Source organism: Anopheles cruzii, chromosome 3, assembly GCF_943734635.1.
Source record: "Anopheles cruzii chromosome 3, idAnoCruzAS_RS32_06, whole genome shotgun sequence".
Classification (NCBI taxonomy): Eukaryota; Metazoa; Arthropoda; class Insecta; order Diptera; family Culicidae; genus Anopheles; species Anopheles cruzii.
In genome coordinates, this window is record NC_069145.1 from 5,515,133 (window position 1) to 5,540,768 (window position 25,636).

General features: G+C 53.2%; 1 protein-coding gene across 1 annotated transcript; it reads right to left on the reverse strand.

The window, feature by feature from the left end:
- Positions 1-1,359: 1,359 nt before the first annotated feature.
- Positions 1,360-25,636, reverse strand: LOC128272531 (chitin synthase chs-2). The gene is made up of 10 exons (XM_053010356.1): positions 25,543-25,636; positions 13,114-13,246; positions 7,981-8,510; positions 6,694-7,908; positions 6,014-6,604; positions 4,629-5,953; positions 4,356-4,532; positions 2,337-2,537; positions 1,899-2,261; positions 1,360-1,829 (listed from the first exon to the last, which is right to left on the reverse strand). The coding sequence occupies exons 2-10, from the start codon at positions 13,218-13,220 to the stop codon at positions 1,599-1,601; spliced, it is 4,740 nt and encodes a 1,579-aa protein (XP_052866316.1). The 5' UTR covers positions 13,221-13,246; positions 25,543-25,636; the 3' UTR covers positions 1,360-1,598.

The following is a 25,636-nucleotide window of genomic DNA, read 5'->3' on the forward strand; positions in this document are numbered from 1 at the left end:
CACACACACACACACACACACACACACACTTACAGAAGCAACACAACTAACCACATCAATCAAAAATAAGCGTGAAAGCGAACCCAGCCAACCACAGTGTAACCTCTGTCTGCGATGCTACCTGCACGAACCCCCAAAACTATACGCGATTAAGGATTAGCTGTTAAGCAGAAGCTGTTGAGTGTTAAAGCTACGGCAGCGGCAGTCGGAGCGAGCGTGAGAGAGGGAAGAATCGGCGCGTGTCCGCGGGAAGGCGAGAACACCCAACACAGACGAGATATGTTCGAAACCAAGTGCAACAACTAGCGAAAAGGGGAATTGAATTGTTTGTGCGCCGCGCGGGTAGATGGTAAAATTGATATTAACAATGTTTAACGTAAGCGAACTGATAGTTATTACTTTTACCGGTAGGTTATGTATGCGAGCTAAAAACAAAAAAATAATATATTTGGAGATAACAGAAATTATTTAATTCCAATCGCCGTGGATCGCTTATTGTGCCATTCGAACATCCGAAAGCGTTGCCGTCCGTTCACAGGGTAGGCTACTTGGACCGGTGGATCCTGCCGTTCACTGAATGCACGGCAAGGATGTTTGATGTTTAAATTATTGATACGGTTGTGACAAAGCATACTAGATTCGGATGGGGTTGGTCATCCGAAAAGGCCCGGTGTCCGGGTTAGTATCGAAGCGCCATTGACGCCATTTTCTTTCCATTTCCCGACCTCGCCGAAACAAAAACACACTGCACACGGTTGTGTAAAACGTATAAAAATAAGTCTATCAAATTTATTGAAGAGTACGATTTTTTGTAAACATCACAATCGAGTTCCACTACTAATCATCGCTTTCGAGCCGCCCGAGGAGCTGCTACGACGATCGAAAGTTTCGTGTGCAGCACGCAGGTATTGGGGACACGGGTTACAGTAGGCGTTTGCGGCGTGGCGAAGGCCGTTGCGGCGGTGCGTAACGTGTATATTTACAAAGAAATCGTTGGTTTGAATTTCGGGTGCAACCAACGCGGCAGAAGGTAGAGAGTGATCCTCTGGCAGTGATCATATTGGAGGGCCTTTACTAAACGCGCGCGGTGGACGCTTCTTGTGCGTTCGTGTTAAAATATCGAAAGGTTTTGTCAAAAAGAATCCAACACTTTTCATGCAGACGGTAAATCGCGGGCAGCGCCACCGGTAGTGGACCGGTTTAAAATTGTTCTAGTTGCGTCGGTTGAGTATTTAAAGGTCGGCGCGCGTGTGCGCGGCGCCATCTTCACACCGTTTGACCGTTTGTTGTTGAGCCATCGATCTCTCCACACTATACACTCTAATCTTACGTGCTACGCGGCGACCGTGGCTTCGCCCGAGACGGCGGCAGTGAACGACCGGGCTTCCGGTTGTGCGTGAGGAAGTACGGATTTTGTTTCGTTGCGCTTATTGTCTAGTGTATCGAGTCTATAAATTATTGTTTCACAAAATCACACACTCCACTCGCTCCATTCATTCGTTTCTCGCTTGCGCACTCGTCTCGCTCCGGTCGTGGACCGTTCAGCGGCCGTTGTGTATCGGTTTTTCTTTCCTTCTTAGCAAACCGCCATTTGTCTCTCACAACCGGCCATTGGTGTTGCTGTTGCTGCTCCAAGTCACCTGGTTGCGGGGCTGCATGCGTAGCGAATTGCGATCGTCGTCTTCGATCACCGGTTCGTACGCTTGGTTTACCTGCCCGGTCACGCCGTAGATTTCGCCGCCGGGGCCACCATTGACGTTGAAAATGTCCTTCACGCTGACGCCGGCGTTCGAGGTACGCGTCGGTCTCGTCGGCCCATTGTTGGTGCCCTACAGGCCGAAACAGGTTCGGTAAGCTTTTTGGGGAACTTTTGAGGGCTGAATGAATTTTCCACTTACGTTCGGTGCGACGGTAACACCGTACTCGTTGTTGGCGCCGAGCGTCTGCATCTGCGATTTGCGCCGCTCCGCCATCACGGAGTTCTTGCGCACCTCCAGGGCACGTATCGTTTCGCGGCGCATCGTCATCCGGCGCGTCAGGATCGGTGTGGCGGTGTTATTCTCGTCCGCCGTCAGCTTCAGGAACCGCTTCTTGAACGCCACATCCAGCGTACCGATCTGTCGGCGTGGCTGCCGGGCCTTTTCAAGGTTCTGAATCGTGCGCCGGCGTGCGATACGGTCCGGCCCGCTACCCGAATCGTTGTCGTAGTCCCCATCGATGCCCTGCAGCCGTTGCAGGTTCTTCACTATCTCGACGGCGTGCTACAGCGAAAAAAAAGGCCCGGGATCCGGTGAGTGTACTGAAGCGAAGCAAATCCCCATTCGGGGCAAACCCACCTTATCTATCAGTGCATCCTGTGACAGTTCTTCCGTTTTCTTGTTGCAGAAGTTGAGCTCGGTCGAGGCCAGGATGTGCGAGAGCGTACCGAACCGATGGAACATCATGGCCACGAACTGGATGATCAGGATGAGGGCGAAGAAGAACACAAACACCAGACCGATCGGTTCCAGCTGCAGGTACTCTTTGGAGATGTGAACCTAGAAACGTGTGACACCAAGCGGACCGTTAGACAGTTTGCCAAAGCTGACCCCTGCTCTTGTCTAGGTTGCGGTTATTAAGGAGTGACGCCTCGGTTAGCACACGCTCCACCTATCTGGCCCGTGCGTGTTCCGGAAGCCGCTACAACTGCACGTATCACAGCTGCGGACCACTTCCGGAACACACGGCGGCCTTCACGGGGTTGTTAGGTTAGCACAGTTAGGATAACTTTAATTCAGTTTGTGTCGAAGTAGGGCTTGGGGGGAGTCGCAAAACGCGGGTCGGACCATGCACAAGTGTAGCCATGCAGTTGCGCCAGCGTTGAGAAGGAAGGAAGCGTCGGGTCACAAAAGCCAATGGTACATAGATCTTGATCCCGTCCTGTAGCAGTGTCCGGCAGAGTAATGTCATTTTGATAGTTCTTTTCACGGGAGACGAAAGCATTTCCGACCGTCTTTAAGCCATGCTTTTGAGGTAGCGTTCACGGGAGGGTTTGGAGTGGACATGCACCATGATTTCCAACATCCTGTGAGATCTTGTGTTTGGGGCGCTTTGGGTTCCATCATGCATGGTTTTTTTTTGCCAGACTCTTGACGTTTCTTTGAGAGCAAGGGTGCAACAAGTAACAATAGAGAGAAGAGTGTTAATAACAGTTGTTGAAACGTTGGTTAAAGTTGTTGAAAGAAAACCCACAGAAGGAAACGAAAACAGAGAAAATTGCATGCGCCCAGGTCAAACCAGGTCCCCCTAGGTCACAGTTATCCGAAGCCAGGGAGGAAGCCCAACCCAGCCCGGGGCCAGGGTAGCTGACGAGGCTGGCTGTGTGTGTGGCCGGGTCGGGCCCCGAGTACAATCCGGACTTCCGGAACAAAAGAAGAGGGTGTTACGCCACGCCAGAAACCGATCGGACGGGCGCGGATTGGTGTGATTGGAACGGAAAAAACACATTCACCATAACCGATTCCTTGGGGACCATTTTTTGTGTGGGATGGAAGGTGGTGGGATCGGAGTAAGGCAATGCGCCACCAACCCGGGAGACCGGGGGGCCGCACCGTCCGGTTTGAGTTTGATTAAACGACACAACACTTAGTGAGGGCGGGAAATAAAACGGGGAATGGATGAGGTGAAGATTTATGCTGTAAGAGTAGCAAACCTCGGCTGTCACTTCGTCATAGGTAATGTTCGTTTTGACGCCCAACGGCCATACGATGTGCAGCTTGTCTTTGTTCAATTGCAGCAAGAACACGATCAGCACGAACAGTGCGTTGAACATGAAGAACGCAAACACGGACTTGTTCCGCAGTTCTTTCAGATCGACGGCAATTCTCGCCTGCATCGGGTGTGCCGTGTGTGTGTGACGTGTAAATGTGTATGCATGTGTGTAGGCAGTGATGTATTCCACTCCACGCGATGGGGGTGATCATTGTTGTCGGGGGTTGTTGATCAAGGTGCGCAGTATACACAGGTGTGTGTGTGTTGTTGTTGTAAAGGAGGCGCGTTGTTGGGTTGATTGGTCGGGCCAAAAAGGTGGGGTGGTCGACAGGAGGGCGTTGGTTGCAAATTTTGAAAATGGGGTCGGTGTTCGCGGGGTTTCGGTGTGTCGGTTCGCCCCACGGTTCGCATTCGTCCACGGACAGTCAAAGACGCGTAACGCGGGAAAAATAAAAAAAATGTAGCGAAAAAAGGAAAGAAAGAGAGAGAAAACGAAACTGCAAATTAATACTCATGTTCCGATTGGAGACACCCGGGACGATCGGTATAGCGCCGCGTGCGCCACCGCATATACCGGCCGCACCCGGGTGTCTCCAGGAGTTTACCTCTTGCGTGGCTTCATCATAGGTTATGTTAGTCTTGACTCCCAACGGCCACTTGACGTGGATGTTGTCCTTGTTGAGCTGAAGCAAGAAGACGATCAACACGAACAGTGCGTTGATCATGATGAAACCAAACACGGAGGAATCCCGCAGCTCCTTGAGATCGCGCGCAATACGTGCCTGCGTAAAATGGTGGGGAAGATTGAAAAGAGATCCACGTATGAGCACAAAGGGGATAGGAACTCATCCTCATCCATAACTCCTATCGCCACCGACCTGTTCTTCCTTGTTCTGATCGATCGGATAGAGGTACTGGTCGATCAAGTCCTTCCAGAACTGGATCTCGGTGCTGGAAATGAAGTCAACCTCTCCCTTCTTCAGGTCCGGATCTTCGATCCAGTACGGGTTGGTCAGGAAGTCACGCTCGTCGCGCTGCAGCGTGGATGTTTCCGACTCCTCGTCTGCATCGTCATCCTCCGTATCCTCGGCCACCGAGCCCAGGTGGTGGTCCTTCGAGCCCGCCGAAGCCGTCCGCTTCCGCGTGTGGTGCCCGTGCGGGTCGATGTGCTTCTCCAGCCCCTCGATCTTCTTCGTGATCGTATCCAGGGCGTCGCTGATGTGGATCAGTTGCGCCTTCTCGTCCGTCGTCTTACCGTGCGTGCACAGCAAACACCGGAACAGGCCGGCGATCGAGATGTCGATCGAACCCTCCTCGTCGGACCCGTTGCCGACGCCACCCTGCAGAAAGCCGAGCAGCGACTTATGCTTCGCCCGCTTGGTCGCCTCTTCCGCTTCCTTCTTCTCCTGTTCCAGCTCTTTCTTGGTCTTCTTCGCCACAACCTCGCGGGTGCCCCACGAGACCACGTTCAGGTTGATGATCGAGTAGAGAATCAGCAGCAGGTACATGGACGGGATCGACAGCAGATAGATGATGCCGGACGCGATGCACCAAAACTCTTGCGGGTGCAGGCAGGCCGCTATGAAAAACGAACCCGTCATCGCTATCAGGAAGATGGCCGACGGTGACCCGATACCGTCCTCGCCGAGCTGCAGTGCCGTACCGACGATCACGGCCATCATAATGAGCGCGTAGACCGTCGACAGTATCTGGGCCACCAGCAGCTGGATGTTGGACTTGCACGTGAAGCACACCAGCATGAACAGCAGAATCGGGATGATGTTGTAGTAGAACGAGGTCCAGTTGTCGATCTTGAACGCGGCCACGAACGCACCCACCAACATAAGGAAGATCGTGCCCGGGCCCAGAATCGTGCCGCCCATCAGCATCATCTGGTAGAATATGTACAGCAGCGAGATGTTGTCGTTGATCTTGATCGTGCGCTTGTAGTCCATCAGCAGGTCCATGATGTTCGCAATGGTCGACGGTACCCAGCGGCGGCGCTGATTGTAGAACTCGTTGAAACCTTCCGGGCAGTGCGTGTACGCGTCGGACGCGGCCGAGTACTCGACCCGATAGCCCCGCTGCAGCAGCAGCGTACACAGCCACCGGTCCTCGCCCTGATCGTACTGCACGTAGTGGCGTGCCTCATCCGAGCGCGTCGTATACTTGCGCATCACGTTATCATCCATCAGGCCTTTTCCTGCGAAACGAAAGCAAATTCAAAGCAAATGCTGCAAAGAGTTACGGCCACGCTGCTTACCTCTGAAGAGCGAGAAACATCCCGGGCTACACAGCACACAGCCGATCATGTGTTCGGTTGCCTTCTGGAGCCAATGGCCGATGGCGTACTCGAACTTCTGGTACCACACCATCGGCCCGGACCCGATCGGATGGATGCGCCCGCAGGCGGCCCCCAGGTTTTTGTTCTTCTTCATCAGATCCACCAGCAGCGTCACGGCGCTCGGATTAAAGTCGATGTCACCGTCCAGCGTCAGCAGGTACGTGTTCTCCGCCATCACCTCCTTGCGGTCGACCGAGATCGGCAACTCCATCAGACGGTGGCCGAGCAGATAGTACATGTACATGACCTGCGACCAGCGCTTACGGTGCCGAATCCGGTCCTTGTCTTTCAGGTGCGCAATCATCTTCGTCTTGCCCGGGAGCGTCCACACCAGCCGGCCACCGTACGGCGTCGGGTACTTCTTCGGTGGCCGCAACCGAATGTTCGTCTGGTGCACCTCCGAGGCGGCTTCGTCGATCGTGTCGACCAGAATCTTCACGAACCGGTTGCACTGGATGTCGTCATCGCTGTGGTCGGAAATTTCGAACGCATCATCGAAGAAAATGTGAGCTGCAGGCGGAAGAAAGACAGACAGAGAGAGAGAGAAAGCCAAATGGCGTTACAGACTGACGTCAGCGGCGATCCGGCACGCAACCTACTCTCAAACTCGTAGTAGTCCGGATCGACGATGCGCAGGTACTTCTGGGCCACGCGACGTGCGCACTGATCCTCGTCCATTCGCATGATCGATTTTAGGAACACCATCATCTCCTCCTTCGTCTCGTGCCACAGGGTGGCGCAGGCGTAGATGCGCGTGATGTGGTCGGACGACTTGACGCTCGGCCGGGGCAGCGCCGAGCCGTCGGTGTGCACCGAGATCGTCTCGTAGTACTCGTCGCCCTTCTCCTTCTCGATCTCGGCCAGGTCTTCCGTTTTCACGTCCGCCTGATCGTCCCGCCGCCGGTTCATCGCCATCGACTGGTCGATCAGCAGTGCGCTGTACATGGGCGTCACGAACAGCTTCTCCGTGTTGGCCAACCGTTCGCACTTCGGTGTCCAGATGTGGAGCGTGATCCAGGTTTGCGACAGCAGCCACAGCAGCCAGGCCCACGCCATCTGCCGGGCGGCGAAATCGTTCAACCGGAACACCGGCGGGCTCTCGAAGAACAGATAGTCCGGGATGGAGCCGTGGAAGAAGCACGGATCGTCGCTCCGGATACCGCAGGCCGCGATCAGCATCGAGATCGCGACCGGCACCGTCAGGTTGACCGGGAACGCGTAGCTAAAGCCCTGGATCAGGATCTTGCACGCGAACTTGCCGAAGATGTAGCACAGGTATGCGGCCAGAATTTGGATGATCAGCACGTACGTAACGGTGTTGTACGCGGCATCGATATCGATCGTATCGACGGCTTGGGCGGCCTCGACCAGGTCGGGCAAGGCCGAGCTGAACGGTAGCGCCACTTCCTCGACCACGATCTTGTGTGGCCCGTAGCCGACGCCGAACAGTGCGAACAGGTTAGCGACCTCGTCGCCCCGCACGAACAGTATCACCAACACGAAGCAGAACAGCAGCATGATCTTCCACACCGATAGGAACATGTAGGTGAAGTAGCGCGTCTGCTTGAGGTCTTCCTTCACGCGACCCAGCGATCGCATGAACGCGAACGGGCTCTGGGCGGACACGTAGTTTTCCCACCAACCGCATGACGTCAGGAGCGCCGAAACCGGTATCAGCCACAGGACGGGCCGGTTCTCCAGCAGCGGCCACACCACGAACCCGGTAATCTGCGCCGCAATGGCCGCTAGGTCGACGATCGACTTGACGGCCCGCTTACCTTCCTTGTTGGTGCGCGAAAACATACCCAACAGGCCTGCAACGGAACAAGGGTGCGTGCGTGTGTGAGAGAGAGGACGGAAGAGGTCGGTTAAGTGGCGCCACTTACCCGGTATGACACACAGGCAGTTGGTCAGCATGGCTCCCTTGACCGAGTCGACTTCCGGCAGCACGACGAAGAACAGCAGCACCAGGCCGATCGTGTGGAAGGACTCCATCAGGAAGACGAGCAGAAAGTGCGACTTGAGCGGTTTCTTCAGTGACTTGAAGAAGCAGATACGCGTCGACCGGATGAACGTGCCGATCTCCGGCACGGCGAACGCGATCATCAGCGCCCACATCCACGCTATCCGTTCCTCCTCCGGGAGCGACACCACGAACGTTTTGTCGCGTGCCAGGTCCCGGTTGCAGTAGGTGATCTTCCGGTCCCGGCGCAACTGTGACGACATGAACAGGACGCAGCCCTTCGCCACGACACCGCCCATCAGGACGATCACGAACGTGATGAGGTAGGCGAATATCTTCAGTATCTTGATGGTCAGATCCAGGCAGGCCTGGTTGGCCATCGAGCCCGTATCCTCCTTGATCGGTGGATCCCGGAACACGTCCCATCCCTTCGTTTCCTGCACGGTTCGCTGGCTGTGGGGATTGAGAAAGCAAATGAATCGAAATGAAGCAGACCGCGGTACTGTGGCCGTAACGGCGCGTGCGTCGTAGCGATCGTGTTTGCTGCAAAACAAATTAAATTCACTAAAAGTAGCCGACGCCGACAGAGCCGAAGGTTACGGATCGTTTCCCACTGCTGGCCTGCGGCGGTGCCAGCGATGTTCAGTGGCGGAAGCCGCCCGACCGATAGGCCAACGTAACTTTTCTATTGACATTGCTCCGCTCGTTGTTGTGACAAAATTTCCGCATTGCTTCGGCTCGGAAGCGGAACGGATTCCGTTCTCAAAGTGACGGGCAGCACTCCTGATGCCCGTGGTTAATCCTCTGCCCACCACGACTCTTCTTGGAGCACGTTTATGGATCTCCTGCAGGTAATGGATGCGCCTCAAAGTCGCATTTATTATTTCCGATTATTACGCCAACATTTTTGCTACCCATTTTTCAGGTTTTTTGCAGGATGCTGTTATGGCCTCTCTTTAGGATGGTGCAATAGCCGTGCGCCAAAAGTATTCGCCAAACCGAAACCAACAAACCGCAACACGCCGTTGGAAGGCCGGGCAGCACTATCAATGATTGCCCAAAAAATGCGCAAACACAAGGCGATAGCGTAAATCACTTTCATTTATGGCGCCAAACCGAGTGTACTGCGCCCTGCGATGGATCTCCGTTCGACATCGACACCATTATTATAGCATAGCGAGTGGTGAAAGTTTACGGGCAGTGACTTTGGGCCGGGGCCATGTTTTCGCACGGATATCACCATTGCGGCACACACGATTAGGACATACATCACATATTCTTCCTCGTCGTCATCGTTGGCGACACGGGCGTAGTGGTGGCTCTGGTAGCTGATGTAGTTGTTCGCCTCCCCGTTGGTCCGCTGCGGTCCCTTGGGGACGCCCGGTAGGGCCACCCCATTCATGGCTGTGCTGGTTCCGTTGCTGTTGCTGGCCGGAGCGCCACCGCTCACTTTGCGATACATCCTGCGACTAGCTGCGACCGCTCCGGGCAGGATGTCACGGTTGCCATGCGCCGAAACGCCGATCACTTCTCACACAAACTCGCGGCAGGGACTTCACAGGATCTTCTACTGCACCGTTCAAACCACAAATCGTAAGGGAGTCGCGAGCACGCGCGCGTTGCTAGCTGCTTCCGACACCAGCGGATGAGCCGGACTGAGCAGCGTCGCGTCTTTCGCGCTGAGTGCGGTGGTCGGCGCTCGAGGTTTTTAGCTTTGGCGCAAGGGTGTGGGGCTTCTGCTGATTGGTCAAGCACGGCAGCACCGCCTCCAGCCAACCGTTTCGCTGAGTGACCAAAAATGGACGGCGAAAAAAGAAACAACCACAACAACGGCCCTCCAACCTAAACCACGGCAACGGCAACAAAACACTACAAAGTTGAAAAAATTAACACCAGGCCCCTCGGCGCCGCTTCACACGATCCTCCCGGCACGTCGGGTGGGTCCGATCGATAGTGAGAGTGGTCGCCGGCCGAACACAACCTCGACCGACGGGGGAGAAAGGAGCCCACCCAAAAGCCGCGGCCGCGGCGGCCTGGTGATGGATGGCGCTTGTGAAAGAAAGGCTTCTTCAAATTACACAAAAATAAGCACCAACACACGCACGATCGTGTAGTGCACGATCGCCCTTGCCACGGACGTACGGTATTTAACATGCACGCGGCGCTCGCTTCAACTGGTGTCGTTTTCTCCAAGCGATCGTGTACTAAAAATGAGTAGCCTTGTTCCCGACAGAAGAAAGCCGACGATCGTGACCGACCTGCGGCGCAGTAAATCAACTCGAGCAGGCTGATTATGCTAACTTTAAGGAACTTTGGAGCATATTGGCGGCGTATGTCGGTGGCGGGGCCTTGATCCTGTGAGTCTTTTAGTACAAACTTTCTTTGTAGAGCCAACGGTTGCTAGGATGGGAAATCGGAAAGCAGGTCCTTAACAGCGTGAAGAGATGAACTTGCAACGTTTTTAGAACAAGGCTGTGCTAAACATAATGATTGTACTAAAACGTTGCTTCTGTCCGCGCTGCTCTTACTAAGGACCTTCGTTCCATTGGCAACCATTCTTGGACATTGGATGTATGATTGGCATCCGTTTCAATCGATTATTCTCTCTTCGGGACAAAAGAGGGGCCCGAAACTGTCCGCCCTAACCGATGATTTCCCGTATTACGCAAAAGTTGCAAATCGCGCCCAAACCGACCGTGTGTTGATCGCAAACTAACCCACGGTCCACGTTTTAGGCTCGTTCCATTCATTGGCAAAATACGCGCCACGACGCTTGAGCCGTAGGTGCCGTTACCGCAACGAGAAATCGATTGACGAAGCTGATGGAGATTTTTGATCAAGTTTTTCGTAACCAACTTAGTGGTGGCAGCACCGTGTGTCCGTGGCCCGCGACGGCACGCGCGTTACCGAACTGCATTTGCCTATGCATAGGAAAAACGGGAGTGTGAGTGGTCCAAACGAAAGTCGGCGTCACTCCGCCGTTATGCTTCCGCGGGTCTGCCAAATTTATCGTAGCCACGAGGAAACGATCCAGCTTGGACGGGCCAACTAACCATGGCCGTTTAGTGATTGGGGATCGGTTTTGGAAACTGGTGGTGGCAATGCTAGTGTCCGGAAGTACGCTGCCAATCGAGAGCAATTTGGTGTGGAGTAAGGCAGGCAGCAAGGAAATCCCTGCTCCAAAGGTCCAAAGCGCATTCCAGCCAAGTGTGGATAACATTTAAATTCATTGCGGTAAGTAATGTGCTAATTAATTCCCTATGCATTCTTTTATTCGCAATCACAATGGTTAGTCAGTTGAGTCAAAGTGTTTACCAGTATCTGGAATTTTCCCTCATTCTTCGTCGGCGTCGGCTCCAACAAAATGGTACATTCTTCGTTCAGCTCGGCCAAAATATTTGCTAGGAAATACCTTCACCAGCGCCGTCGTAATAGTAATCACCCCGATGAGGGGGCAAAGCCGAGTACAAATTTGCGCGTATGTAAAACATCGCTCACCGACCGATCACACGTGCCAATTAGCTTTCACAAACACGAAACGTGACACGAGGGCTGTCTTGGCTAGGGGCACCCAGACGTAACCTCTCTTCCCCGTTTGTTTACGACAATTTAATGCCAAACAAACACAAACAAAGCATCACGAATCGGCCAGCAAAACTATGCCATTCAGAAGAAAAACAGAAGGGTACCATTCGGCTCGTCGGCTACCATTATGCCAGAATCTCACAACCAACCCAACGGGCGGCTGGCCCATCTTTGAGAGTGTGGGAGTCGCTCCGAGCATCGCTGATCTTTGCGGGCGTTCTGCAAGTGTACGTTTCGGGACGGCCCGGCCAGCGGCGGCGGCGTTACCTTCAGGTGACGGCACGGGTGAAGTAATACGCCGATCTACGACGCGCGCGTGGCCTGAAATCACATTGCATAACGCGGTGCGATTCTACGTGCGATCATCCGCTCGCGATGACGTTTATGCTGCGCCGTCACCTTAGGGGCACGCGCGGGGCGGCGCGGAGCCGTTGTGCATAATTGTTGTTTACGACTCCCTCCCTGCGTGGATGGAGAGATGGATTTGCAAAACAAAAACCCTTGCAGATGGCCTATCCCGTCCTGTCGCGATGGTAGACTAAGCGGCAGCAGTGCACGGTGCACGGTGTTTGTAGTGGTGTGCAACCTTAGTGGCAGAGTGCAGTATTGAAGACGACACTCCGGTTTGGAGGCATTATACGATGGCCGAACTCTTCACTGATCGGACTGTTCTAACACGAACATTCCTCAGCCAAAGATCCGGGTTCTGTGGCCCACATTTCGTCCGCTGTGCGATAACCTTCTCCGATCGATCGTAGGTGATCAGACAGCGCGCCACACACACACACACACATCGGTGCCAGTTTTGGTGTGTTGCCAATATTAAGTAGCGGCTGAGGTACGATGCCGCCGGGGAACAAGGTCGAATTGATTATTCATGGCTAAGTGCCGGTGTGCGCTCAGCCTCAGTCGCGCTTTTAGCGACTTTTAGGCCGGGTTACTATGTTGCCCCGTGACACCGGAGTGCGAGGCCCCACATACGTGTGGGGAGAAAGCATGGCTAACTGCGACGACGAGAACGACACAGTGACGGACGTTCTTCGGTGACGTGTTTCGTTTCTGAACGAAAGACTTGAACGCTTAGTCAAGCTACGAACCTTTTTTGATTGTTTACAGTCAAAGACTTATTTGGTGGTTCTTACTTTGGAAGACATTTTTGTAAGGTTTCCAATCGAATGGTCATTTTGTGCTGAAAGCCGTGATCCCAAATACTAAATATAAAATGTTCAGCTCTTGCCCAACAAATTTGCTCATAATATTTTTTCTCTCTCTCTTGAGACTTTGTGTGCGGTCTGTAGCCGACCCAATGATTAAATCATTTGTTCAATAAATCGCCCAACAAGTGATGCATAAATCGGTTTGCAACACTAGTGCCCTTTAATCTGCGTTTCAGTTCCCCAAACGACCGCTTTTCATCGTTTGACACCTAACCTAGTAAATTTAAAACACCTAAAACTATTTTATTGCTTACCTGCCGCCATAGATGTCGTGTGTTAGCGGTGTGCTCTCGTCGTCGGAAAAGTTGTCGTCGCTCTCGTTGGGCCCATTCGCCAGAGGTCGATGCCTGATGGCAGACATCTTCTCTGTGCGAAACTCGGAACCCTCTAGGCGGGGTGAAACAGAGAAATGAAACAAGCAGCAAAACGTTAAATTCCGGTTCGGTTTGGGAATGGTTTCATTAGCACGACGTATCGTTCGATGATGATGCCGATGATGATGGTCTGTTTCGGTAAAGGTTCTCTAGCAAGCGCTAAAATATTTTAGGTTGATAAAAGGCAGGTTAAAAAATGCGCGATCGGTCTCTCGCAAATGGCATCGGCCAACGGCAAGTGGTCAAACTAGTGACATTTGAGACGATAGCCCGACGTGTACGTGTGTTTGTGCGCATGCTGTTAGGTGTGCTTCTCGATCGACCAACAGTTTGATATTAGGAACCCATCCGGTCCCGCCGTCGGGGTGTAGGGTTTCTTTGGGAACTCAAGGTCACACTCATCAACCTTTTTTTTTCATCCCGCTTTTCTGCGTCGGTTGGTTAAGATTTAACAGTTTACCCACTTCCTGTCCTGGTGGTGGACAGGGTGAAGCGAAGAAGTTGGACTACGCCCCAAGTGAAGGGGTCGCCTTTTTTGTAATGTCGGTTTCAGTGACCGGCGACTAAACCAGATTTTAAACGTACGTTCTAAATGAGTACTCCCCGTACCCGGTGCACTAGTAGCGCCGTGTGCGTTTCAGCCGACCACAAGATCTCTATCTAGATCGCCAGCATAAAAAGTGCCGCACAAAAGCAGGGTGTACACCGCCCAATTCATTTGCCTAACCACGCCATAACGCTCGCAACACTTCGCTGGCGATCGAGGCGGATGACTTTCAAGAAATCGTTCCGGGGTGTAAAAACCACGTTCCTTTCGGACACGGCCCTCTAACACCTCTCAAACTGGTCCCTGCAAAGAAAAACATAAACCATTTCATGTTCGGACCACACAGACCACAAACCGCCAGGGTCCGGTCTACGACTCCAATCGTTTTGATTGCCACGGAATCATAATCCGCTTCGCGAAGGGATCCATAGGCCATGAGTCATGGGGCCAACCGCTCCGGAATGGTTCAACCGGTGACCAATAAAGTCCGCTCGCATTTGCCGTCGGTCGGTTGCTCCCACCCGAAGCTCCCCACGCGCGCCAAAGGCCACCAATTTAATAACGAGCCGCAAATCGGCGTCGTCGGGGACCCTTTCTAAGTGCTCAAATTGATCGGTCCGACGTAACAGACTCCCACGCGCGGTTCTGGGACGAGAGCAGAACATTAATAATTCATCCGTTGCGGTGCGGTGTTGGTCTTCAAGTTTCAATGCGACAGCAGCCACCACCACCCACCACCGGCGCGGCGGAAATGGCTTTTTAGCTCGTCCGGCTACAATGGCCAGGAACTGCGTCCTCTCGATCCGCGACTACTTCCTACTTCCGATTCCGCTTCGAAACACAAGAGATCGCACGATGGTGACCACCGCGGAAAAGAACTTAGCCGGCGGTGGTTGGGTTCCTGAACTTGAACTGGCTGATGGCCCCCCGTGCTGGGGCAGAAACTGATCCCCCACCCGGGTGATGTCCGAATAAAGTACGCCCCCCAATAACCGTTAGGTGGTCCCCCAAAATTGGCCGCCCTGATTGATGAGGTGTCAGACGGTAACGATGTGAGGTTCTTGAAAACCTTTCTCCAGTTTCAGTAGGTGTTTCCAGTTTTGCCATAACAAGCAGCGTCTCTCCATGTCATTAGGAGCTAGATTCGAGTCGTCGTCCGTCAATCAAGATGGCCGCAGTCGTAAAGGTCTAGGCGTGGATGAAATTGTTGTACAAAGTAGTGGAGTCCACTCCACAGTCCTGGGCATAACTATTGATTTATGTCGCCAGGGACGCCAGGGTGTGGACCATACGGGGCAATGGACTCCCGCAGGAAAAACCGGTCTTCCGTTGCTAAATGTGAATGGCCCCGGAAATCCTCGGCCGGGTCGGCTCGGGTCGCCGGGGGATATAATTCGCCCGCTGGATCTGGATGCTTGCGTTCTCGTGCGCGTCCGACGCCGTTCTTCCTGGTTGTGGCGGTTTTACGCTACAAAAGCCCCCTTTCGGTCGCGAGGTTCTGGATCGACCCCACCCGCGGACGGTTCGTGGTGAGGTGAATGTCAGTAAACTCGACGCCCGAGCCCGAGCGAGCGACCTTCACCCATCCGCCCCGAGTGCGTGGTCTGCGCGTGCGTGCCTCCGGAACGACTCTCGGAGCTCTCGTATTTCTTGCCGGCAGCAGGTCCCTCCGTGCGCTGCACCGAATGCAGAAACCATTAGTCAACCGATCGATCGAGAGGCACCATCGAACGATCTGCAGACAGTAAAAATAATTCGCAAGAGGCCAGGGAAGAACAAGACACCGAAACATGTAAAATGGCAGCCCAGCCGTGGGGTAGGCCAGAGCATTCGCTAGATCGGATCGGACCAAAACAGATTTACAACGCGAGCGAACGAGCCAGTGTGTCGATACTGCTTCACGTCCAAGCCCCAGGAGAACGCCTGCATAGTAATTTAACGGTGCCGCAGCGCAGCACTTAAGTTCTGCGTCACGCCAGGGCGAGAATCGGTCCGTGGCGGCGGCAGCCCCAATTAAAATGGTGCCTCGCCTCGCACCGATCGAGGGGTTCGACCTGTACTGGATCACAAATGAACGCCAGGCCACGTCGCGGATTGATCTACGGACTTTCGATTTCGATGGCGTCAGCAGCACAGGCACCGATCGGCATCGGCTGCGCTGCTGGGTCTGGGTCGGAAAGACTCGGAAAGTGTACTGTAGTGGATGGAATGTTGCCGCTGTCAGACTCCGCGAGGAATGCGGTTGTTTCGGTTTCCTTAAAGCCCGTGTGCCACGCAGAAGGAAGTCGTTCGGTCGCGGCTTTCCTCTCTCACAGGTAAAGTCAGACTTCTAATGGGCCGCTCCGGCTCCGGCCTTCGCCCGTTGCGCTGAGTGGATGATGGCTAGCGATTCATTTGCTGCTGTATCGTCGATCGCAATGAGATCTTGTTGGGCTGCAAGTGGAGAGAGCTCATAATCGCGGCGCGGCAGCCATCAGGCGCAGAACTCTGCAAGCAACCCCAAAGGCGTCACGGTCCAGTGTGCACCGTAAATAAGATCTGCACTCTGCAGACGACCTTGCAGAGAGCTTCGCGCAACGCGAAAGACCGCACGGCACGCTCGGCTGAGCTGGGAACTTTCGCTCCGTGTTCGCTCCGTTCGGAGGTTCTCAACCTCAATCTCGCTCGGGCGATGGCGAAAACTGGCCCCCTTTGCACACCACGACCCAGGCACACCGTAATTTGGAGAACCCAACCCAACCTTCACACAGGAACACAGGTTTCTTTGTTGTGGGGCAGTGCACAACACACGACATCCCTTGTCTGGAGGTCTGTAAAAGCCGCCGTGGCCTGAAGTTTGAGCCTTCGTGTCCGATGAATTAAACTTCCCAACGACGTCATTAAAGAGTCGTAATCGTACGTCCAAAAACCCAAGCGGACGACTTGCCAGCCAGAGAAGAAGCATCGGCTCCGTATAAAAGGTCAGAAGCCTATGGTCGGATAGATAAAATAGAAGCCCGAAGCGTACTCCGACCGCATACGAAATTACGCTCTTTCGGTCCGACAGCCGCCCGGTCCGAGCGGCATTCGTCATAAAGAAGAACGATTTGATGTGGCGCACCGATCAAGAGTTCTCTTCTGTCCAGTCGGTTTGGGCCAACACTTTGTGGGCGAGGCCGAAGAGACGCCACGCACTAATCGGAAGATAAACGGAGACGTGTCAAGCGTACTGCCGCTTCTTGGAGTCAACCAGTCGGGTCTGGGTCCGAACCGACTTCAAGTGATTGTAGATTTTCTTGCTATAATCAACCCGATGGAACTAGTTTGCTGTAGCTCCAGACCGTGTCCGTGTCTCCGCAGTCAGTGGGCCGAAAGTGCGTTTGCTTGTTTTGCGATTAAAGAGTTGTTCCTGTTGCCCAGATCCACGGGGTGTTTAGGCGTAGGATTGATTAGGACTATTTCTGGAGACTGCGGTCCAACACGATTCCTGTTTCCCTGAGGTGACCAGCTTCCAGCTTCAGATTCTGGAGAAACTCCAACCGTTACTGGTGCTTCCCGAGTCCAAAGCTGTCCAAGATTGGCACCGCAACAATGTCTTCCACGATGCCAGCAACAGCCAGACCCCAGATAGGCCCCCTGGTCGTACTAGAGGCAACAAAAACTGTCACACTCTCTAGTGGTGGTGCTGGTCACACTGATAGTAGTGGTACTAGCGACCGCACAGATCCTCGGCGCCGCGCAGAATCGACACCGTCGACGGGCGGGCGTTATAAGCGGCGGCGGGAGTGGTTCGGATTCGATTTCCTCACTCTACTTTAGAGTGGTCAAACCAGTTTTCTAGTTTCGCTCGCTCGCTGCTGGGCCTGGGTTTCGGTGCGGCTCTCGGACGCAGGCACAGGCGATAAAGGAAACAACTTTTTCTTTCTTTCGAAGTTGCCGCCGCCGCCGCCAACGACTGGCGCAATCGGAGGGGCCAGCCAAGAGCCCAAGAGCGGCAGCTGCACTTCTGGTAACTCTGGGGGGGTAAGCCACGTTGCGGTGCTAGGCGGATTAGGGCCGAGACCACCGAGCTACGCCCACAGGAAATTGTTCCTGGGGCAAGCCATTCCACCGGTGTAGCTGAATTTAAAGGTGATTCAAGACCTTGCGTTCCGTTGATTAAAATATATTCCAACTAAAGGTTCGTCATCGGCCGATTGTGGTTGGCGGGTGCAAGGGTGGCCACTCGTTTCCCAAGTGGGACCGAGTGACAAAGGGACCAAGGTCCCCGTGCACAATGTTTCACTGGCGACCCCTTTCCTAATGAGTTTTTCTCCTCTCCGGTTTGATGGTTCCCGCCATCAACTCCGACTGTCATCTCCTGTCGCGAGTCGCGGATTGTTGCGGAATATCCCGTCGGGGGGCCACCAGCGAGCGGCGATGATGATGCAGCGCATTGTGCAGTGTACCGTTAGAGAGGTACCGCACGGCGTCACGCCATGTTACCGTATCACATTGTTTCGGTAACACTACACTCTCGGACGTCGAATGGACCGGATGCCGACATCGACGAGCCGGATCTTCGACCGGCCGGCCGGAGACTGGGTGGGTCAAGGATCGCGCGGTGGCGACATTTGCAACTCGCGCGGTGGGTGTCATTTTTCTTAGTAATCACCGCAGGGCACTACTGCGGATTGCGGATGAAATGTGATTCATTCCGATGCGGGACCGTGGTCCATAGTGTCCAGTGTCCAGTTAGATTGGTGGCCAGCTACTGGACACAACCATTAAACAACCATTAGTGTTGATCGCGCACGACACACTCAACCGGCGTCCATCTTGGGGAGCATCGTGGTGGATGATGCGATCGGGTCTTATCGGCCGCTGGATCTGCTGCTGAAGCTCCGACACCGAAAAAGAGTGTCGGACTCCGCCACAGTCAGGGCCACCACAACTTGTGCGAACCCCCGGCCCCTCGCACGCGGCGTCTGGTGTGGCCTATCGCCGTGGGCCATCAACCTTGAAGCCGATGGGATTCGGATTCGGGTTTCGTAACCAGCGACGCTTTTGCGGTCTTGCCCGACAACGGTTCGTTGGAGCAAAACAAATACTCCGGGAAAGAGCTGCTTTTTGCTAAGCCACCAGCTTTTTGCTACGATCGGAGAGGAGATCGGAACGTTCAGCGTGGTCAGATAAGGATTTTTAGTGAAAGTGGCCTTTGGTTGATGTTGCACTTTTATCTGCCTGTTTTGTCAACCCGTTTTTCACCGGTCTTGTGGCCGTGTCAGGGCGGGTGGCAGAGCGAGGCGGGCATTTTCACTTTGGTTTGCGCCAATTAGCGGTTTACTTCACTAGGGACGCACTTCCTGTCTGTCTGTCTGTAAGCTCGTTTTGGGTAGGTCCTATTTTGAGAGTTTCTTTGAGGGCAATTAGAGTGCTTATCCTCATCGTCCATTTTTAGAAAGAAACTAAGTCTTGATACACTGGAAAGAAATGAAGTCCACACAACTATACACTGTTCCGTAAAGGGAAAGTAATTCTGAATGGCGAACATTGCGACCATCAAAAGCCTATCGAGAAGGATTTTTGAGCTCCATAAACCATTTGGAAAACTGTTGACACATCGTAAAAAGTGGTCGAAATCAAGAGGAGATTGTTTTGAAGAAAGAAAACGAGAAAGTAATTGCTTCGTGGCGTTCTTATAGCCTCGCTACCACTCGTACTGTCTAATTAACGGCGTTAATTAATCATCGGTACGGAATGTGCCCCAAATGGCCCAAAAGCAACCTTCATTCGTCATTATTTTGATTGGATCTCTTTCGACCAGCTTCAATGCTTCATCAACAGCGCTGTTGGCGATTAAAATATCGTTCAACTTGGTACGGACCCAGCATTATGTCGTTCGTGGCATGACCACCATGGGCAAGGCCGCCGTACTAGGACCCACCGAAAAAAAACATGCAATCCACCACAGCCCAGGTCGTTAGTGACCGCCCAGACCGCCTTCTGGGCGACTGGGCTTACGGCATACGCAAATGACACGCAAAACAAATGGCATGGCAAAATTAAATTCATTTTCACCCCCACACACCGACTATGGCTGGCGTTTCTGTATCGCGACCCCGGGCCCCGGGGCGATCGACTTGAAGCTCTTGTGGAGGGCTGGGTCCCCAACATAACTCTGTGTGTGTGTGTGTGTGTGTGTGTTGTGTTGTACTGGGGCTGGGCCTTTGCTTTTTTGCATGCAGCGATCCAAAACATCGTTGTGCAACAAACTGTGTGGATCATGCTCCGGGGCGGGAATCTTGGCCGCCGGCCACCGCGAGTCGAGTCGATTGTTTCATGTTAACTATGCTCTATGCCACTCTGGCCCGGACTCTTTGGCCGTCTGGCGCACAAGAGCGCTAATCCGCCCATTCCCATTCGACTCGACTTCTTCACGGGCGGCGTTCTTTTGCGTTGTTCCACTTTTTACCCGTGCGATAGCTCTTGCAGTGGCGGCAGCAGTACTTGATCTCGCACCACAAGAGTGACCACCAGATCTAGCCAGACCTCTTGTGGCGCGGTGGCGGCGGCGCTGGTAAGGTTAAGGCGACTCGAATGCGGCTCTGGGCCGCCGCCAAGAGGTCACGCGCCGAGTGCCGTTTTGGGTGGGTCTGCACATTTGGCACACATCATTTCTCCCGGCCTCCCGCCAGTGCCAGTGATCGATGGTTCGATTTAATGCTCGTCCACCACACACACACACACACGCACCCCACGGTGTCCGCAATGGACCAAAGTGCTGGCGGGCGAGGGGTGCTTAATTTTGACCCCGAATCGGTCAGCAACACCTTCGGATGGGGTGTCGTGCTGAGGAGGTTTCTCACATTAGCGCTTTTGGCGGTGGAGGCGGCGGCGATTTTGGGGCCACCACCATCATCGTCGTTAAGCGTGCATTTAATTTGCCTCACTCACTGACGAGGGAAACGCCAAAACGCCACACATGATTGAGGTCGACAACCGCACCGGGCGCTTTCCTTTTTATCGAGCTTTTTCTGTTGGCCAGTTGGCAAAAGGCCACACGGAGCTGCCAATTAGAACCCAAACCGTGGAAAAAACTGTTTTCTGCCTCGTGTGGTTACTTTTTTTCGAATCAGCCATCGTTTGCTGACAGCTACTCGAAACTGCTCGAACTCGGTGAATCGGTTCGGTGGACCGATAAACAACAAGACGCAGTAATCGCTGACATCACATTCTAGCAACGACGGCTGTGCGGGTTGTGTCTGCAACATAACCGCTAAACAATGCCGCTGCCTGCACCACATAAAAGCATAAAACACAAATTATATCACCCGTGAGACACACGGTGTCCGTGGAGATGAATGTGTGAATTTTCTAGCGGGCCGCATTATGCGAGCCAATTATGTGGCAGCACCCGCCGCCCGCCCTTATGCTGATTTCGGCAGCACAAATCTAAGCCACGACCCGAAAAATAAAAAAAAACCACGGTGGCCACTTGTCGTTGAGCGTTGAGAATTTGAATCGCGTGTTTTCGTGTTTTGTCGAGCACAAAATGCCTCCATCTTCATCGTCTCCGACCATTTTGGGTGTTTCTAGTGTGATTTTCAAAATGGTGCAACGACGTTATTCTGGTCGCGTTGCTCTAGTTTCACTATTTTATTGCTCTGCGTCGTTACGTGATCAACGTGACTAAGAAGAGAATGCAACTTATTTCTTCTCCTTATCTGAACCGCCCCTTACCGCCGTGGTTCTACGCATTCGAAACAGCCTTTCGGCGGGTGAAATTTCTGCGTCTTCGGCTCCCACAATAGTGCAACAAATTAAATGCGCCTTTATGATCAGCATCAGGCAAGGTAGCAGCATCTTCAGACGCAGATCACGTGTGCAAGGGGCCAATCATTGCGCGCGTGTGCGTATTGTTATTTTCTAGCCGTAATTGCGCACTTTTCCGTGGCGCAAAGGGAAAGCGCCGTGAAAGTTCAGTTGTTACAATTTTGCCGCGCGGCTACGATTCTCTTTCACTGCTGCTGGGAGTGCTTTCCGCTATTGCTTCCGATAATTGTAGCCGGTCTGCGAACCACCGTTTCGCTGACCATTTTTCTGGCTGCGCCAAAACGCCCGATCCCGAGCTTCTCGAATGGGTAATTATTTTAATCATCGCCCTCGCACGGTTTCAAGCTCTCGGAAGCGAACGCATGTTTTGTTGAGAAATCGACGAATTAGTAACGATTTCTGTAATGCCGAAGGTAAGTAATATTGTATCATTTTGACTGCTTCAATCAGAAAATGTAAAGCAAAACACTTTTCTTCCGGAAGGATACTCAAGTCAGCAGAAGAAGTATTGAAATAGCTCATATGATTTGCTCACTCAGCACAGTGAATTCAGCGATGAGACGACTATTTGTTTTCCGGTTAACTTAAAAACCCAAAATGGCGATTACCTAACCAATTATCGCACCCACCAGCTGGCAACAGATCCTCCTATCATCTGTCACATGAAGTGCAGACCGCAAAAGAAACCCCAAACTCCGTTAGCTTCGTTTACCTAACCTTCGGCCGTTTTCACTTTTCTTGGCCTCGGAACCGGAGCCGGCACCTGTCTCCTCTGTTTTTTGCTCCCCTTTTTTGGCCTCAGTTGCTCCTAGGCGCTTTGCTCTCCCAGGTCGACGATCGGTTTCGCTCGGCGCTTCTTGACTGCGCATCGTCGTCTGCGTCTTCGCGAGCGAGACGCTCCGCGATCCGCTGGAGGTGAATGATTTTCACTTTTCAAATCTTCGTTCCGTGACGCGGACGACGCCGGTTCCCCGGCAGCTTCACGTTGGAGAAATTATGAAGCCGAAGCGCGAAAGGGAAACGAAAGCCACCGACGGTTGGAGATGAATATTTTTCGGTCGGGCCGGCCGGCCAGTTTCTTTTCCTTCTTTCCCACCCCTACTCGGAACCGGAACGGAACCGGCGCGGGAAGTTGCTTTTCATTTTTAAACCCTCCACGCAAACGGGCGCAAATGGCGCTCCGTTTTAGTGGCCGTTTTCCCGCCATGGTTTTTCGGCGCCGTTTGGGGTGGGTACCGTATGTTGACCCAGTGTCCTTGGTAGGTTGCGCCATGCGATTCGGTGCGGTTTAGGGTTAGCGTCCATTCAGCACTATCAACCGCCGAGGGCCAGAGGCTGCACTTTCGGGGGAAAGTGTTTTTGCTTCTCTCGGATGCAAATCCTCCTCCGTGGCGGGGCGGAGTTTTGGGGAAACCATTTCACTCCATTTCACTTCTCGCCTCAGCCTTATTGTTGGTTTATGATTTCGAGCCCGTGGGGGACGCCGCGCCATTGTGTTTACAATTACCACCCGAGGGGGGCCGAGGTGAGAAGAAAGCCATTTGGGCGGTGGCTTTATTTTCCGATCCGATTTTATTGCCTAGCTAATTTTTGGGTGTTTTCATACCGCCCAACATAAGTACCGCAGGGTGCATTGTTCGTTGCCTTGAGGCCGCTGCTAATGAGACTATTTACAGGCGGCTTCATCTTCAACTGGCTCTCGCTGGGGAGGTTCCGTTGGCGTTAATCAGCTGTTGACGGTGTTCCGAGTGGGCCACCATAATCACCTTTCTACTTTGTTGTTTTACTTTTATATGACTCCACGCTCGCATTCGTAGAACGGCCGTTCACTTTGAAGTTTCTGTCGTTTCATTTAACACAGCAGATGGCCCCTTTTTGGGATTGTATTTTTTGTTTTTGATTTTTAGCTCGCATTTGGGTTTCGGCAGAAAAAAAACCACCACGATTGCACCATTAAAGTCAGTGATCCTCGGCGGGGCGTAACTATGAGCTGATGCTTCCAAATTAACAAGTCGTCGATCAGACACACCCGGCAATCGACTAGAACACGGGCATGTAACAAATGTAAGTGTAAAACATACCAGCAAACTAGAGCCTGAAGCCTAACCACACGATCGTTAGCGCGGCCCGTGTTCGATCGCCTGAAACGGGGCGATCCTTTCGTACACGGCGGCGGGTTATTTACCAACAAAAAAAACGGTTGGTCGACTACAGCACAAGAAACCTCCAACCGGTGTGCCACGCCACGGTAAACCATTTCAAACCGGCTCCGGGTCCCGGTGGCGTGAAAGAAGGTCATCGAGTTAATAAAATTCTTCAACTTCAACCAGCTCCTTTCGGTCGGTCGGGCCAGCGGCGGGGCCATTAAGGCGTTGGTTTGGGAGGCGATCGCTAGGCGCTGACCGCACCACCGTTACAGTTGCGTTGCGCATGTAGTGGGCGATATGCAAAAAACACGAGAACTGAAACTATCAAAACAGGGCTTCGAAATAAACACACGTCATATTCGCTCACCATGCCGTGCTCGGCTGGGGGAGCAGAGCAGATCATGCCATTTTGGACGCCACTACCTACCGGGACAGCTGTGCAATGGAAGGCTCCACCCAAAAGGGTGTCGAATTACCGAAGGTTGTCCCGTCGTCGTCGGTCGGTCTCTTTTTTCCCTTCTGCGTGTCACGCCATTATGTGCACCAGTTTACGGGCGCGAAGCGAGTCTTGGGCGTCCGTTCTCAGCCACGTCTGCGAACGAGCCACTTTATGCTCGAACCGGAGCAGTCGCGGACAAAGGAAATTCCCTCTCGGCTTCGGCGGTGCAGTCGCGCACCGCCCCGATTGAGTTCTGATTGACGCAAGACACGCAAGCCGCGAATTGAAAACCGCGCTCGCTAATGTGAGTTTTTGGGTGGTTCGGCCCGCGACGGGGGGGGCAGTGTCTAGGGCAGCGATTTTCCATTTTCTGTTGCCCGGCTGGCTGGCTGGCCTGAGGACCGTTTTAATTAGCCGACTGCCGGGCATGGGCTTGGGTGTGCGCAAGACCCGCAAGTCCACGTTTCGCCATCGACGGCGCGTTGTTTGGACACACGCAAGCAAAACGCGCAGATCGCGGACGGAACGATTTCGAGTTTCCACCGGAAAATCGACATCCGTTCAAACGGATCCGTATCGTGTGGGGTGGTTGGTTTCGTTTTTCTTCGCGCAAGCTAGTGGACGTGACGGAAAACAATGCACCTTCTGGTTCTCTATTGTGCCGTTGCAACTGCATCGTGCGGATCGGGTTGCGCAGCACCAGCAGCATCGTGGAATGCATCGTCCGCCGAGATCCGTCCGATGCGGCAAGGATGTTTGGGGAAATCGACAGACATTGGTTGCTAATTAAAGCACAATTAGAAAACGGCCCCGGTGCGGTTATGCTAATGTGTAAACAGTTCGTTTCCATCGATGTTGCGGAGGCTAGCAACGTTTAAATGGCGTATGATAATTCAATTAAATAAGTTTGTTTTGGTTGCCACGCAACCGATTATGACATCGCCCGCGTTTTGGCTAGCGAATTAAAGCACGAGACAAAAGACCGAATTGGGAGCCCGAAAAGCTGATCAGCAGTCATGTGGATTTGGGGATGTGGACATTCCGAATCGTGAGCGTGGCCATCGCGAATTTTATTTTCACCTCAACGCTTCGTTAAACAGTCAACGTGCGTCTTCTGACCGCGAGTGAGCCGCTTGGCCTAGTTTCAGTTACGGTAATACTGAAAGTTGTGTCCTCCTGTGTATTTTTCAATGATTTTCAAATACTAGCAAGAAAAAGAGCTCATAGCTAAATCTTACGCTCGGAAAAGCTGCCAATTCGATAATCATAAGTTAGGTCTTTGTAGGGCTACGACTTTTCGGTGATATCAGTACCACAAAATCCTGCCCACCATTACCTATTTGGACTGATCACCCTAAAAGGCGTCTCTTACCACTACTCACCTAGAAACGGCTCCAATCGAACGGAAACGCTTTTGCTACCCTTTTGCCTGTGACCCGGCCCCCGTCGCCGATAAAACCGTGGTGCCAAAAGTCG

Coding starts and splice junctions, on each gene's coding strand:
- LOC128272531 (XM_053010356.1), bottom strand. CDS start 13,220: ATGTCTGCCATCAGGCATCGACCTCTGGCGAATGGGCCCAACGAGAGC. Junction 8,511..13,113: donor CACGACATCTATGGCGGCAG/GTAAGCAATAAA, acceptor CAATCCCCACAG/CCAGCGAACCGTGCAGGAAA. Junction 7,909..7,980: donor CTGCCTGTGTGTCATACCGG/GTAAGTGGCGCC, acceptor GTTCCGTTGCAG/GCCTGTTGGGTATGTTTTCG.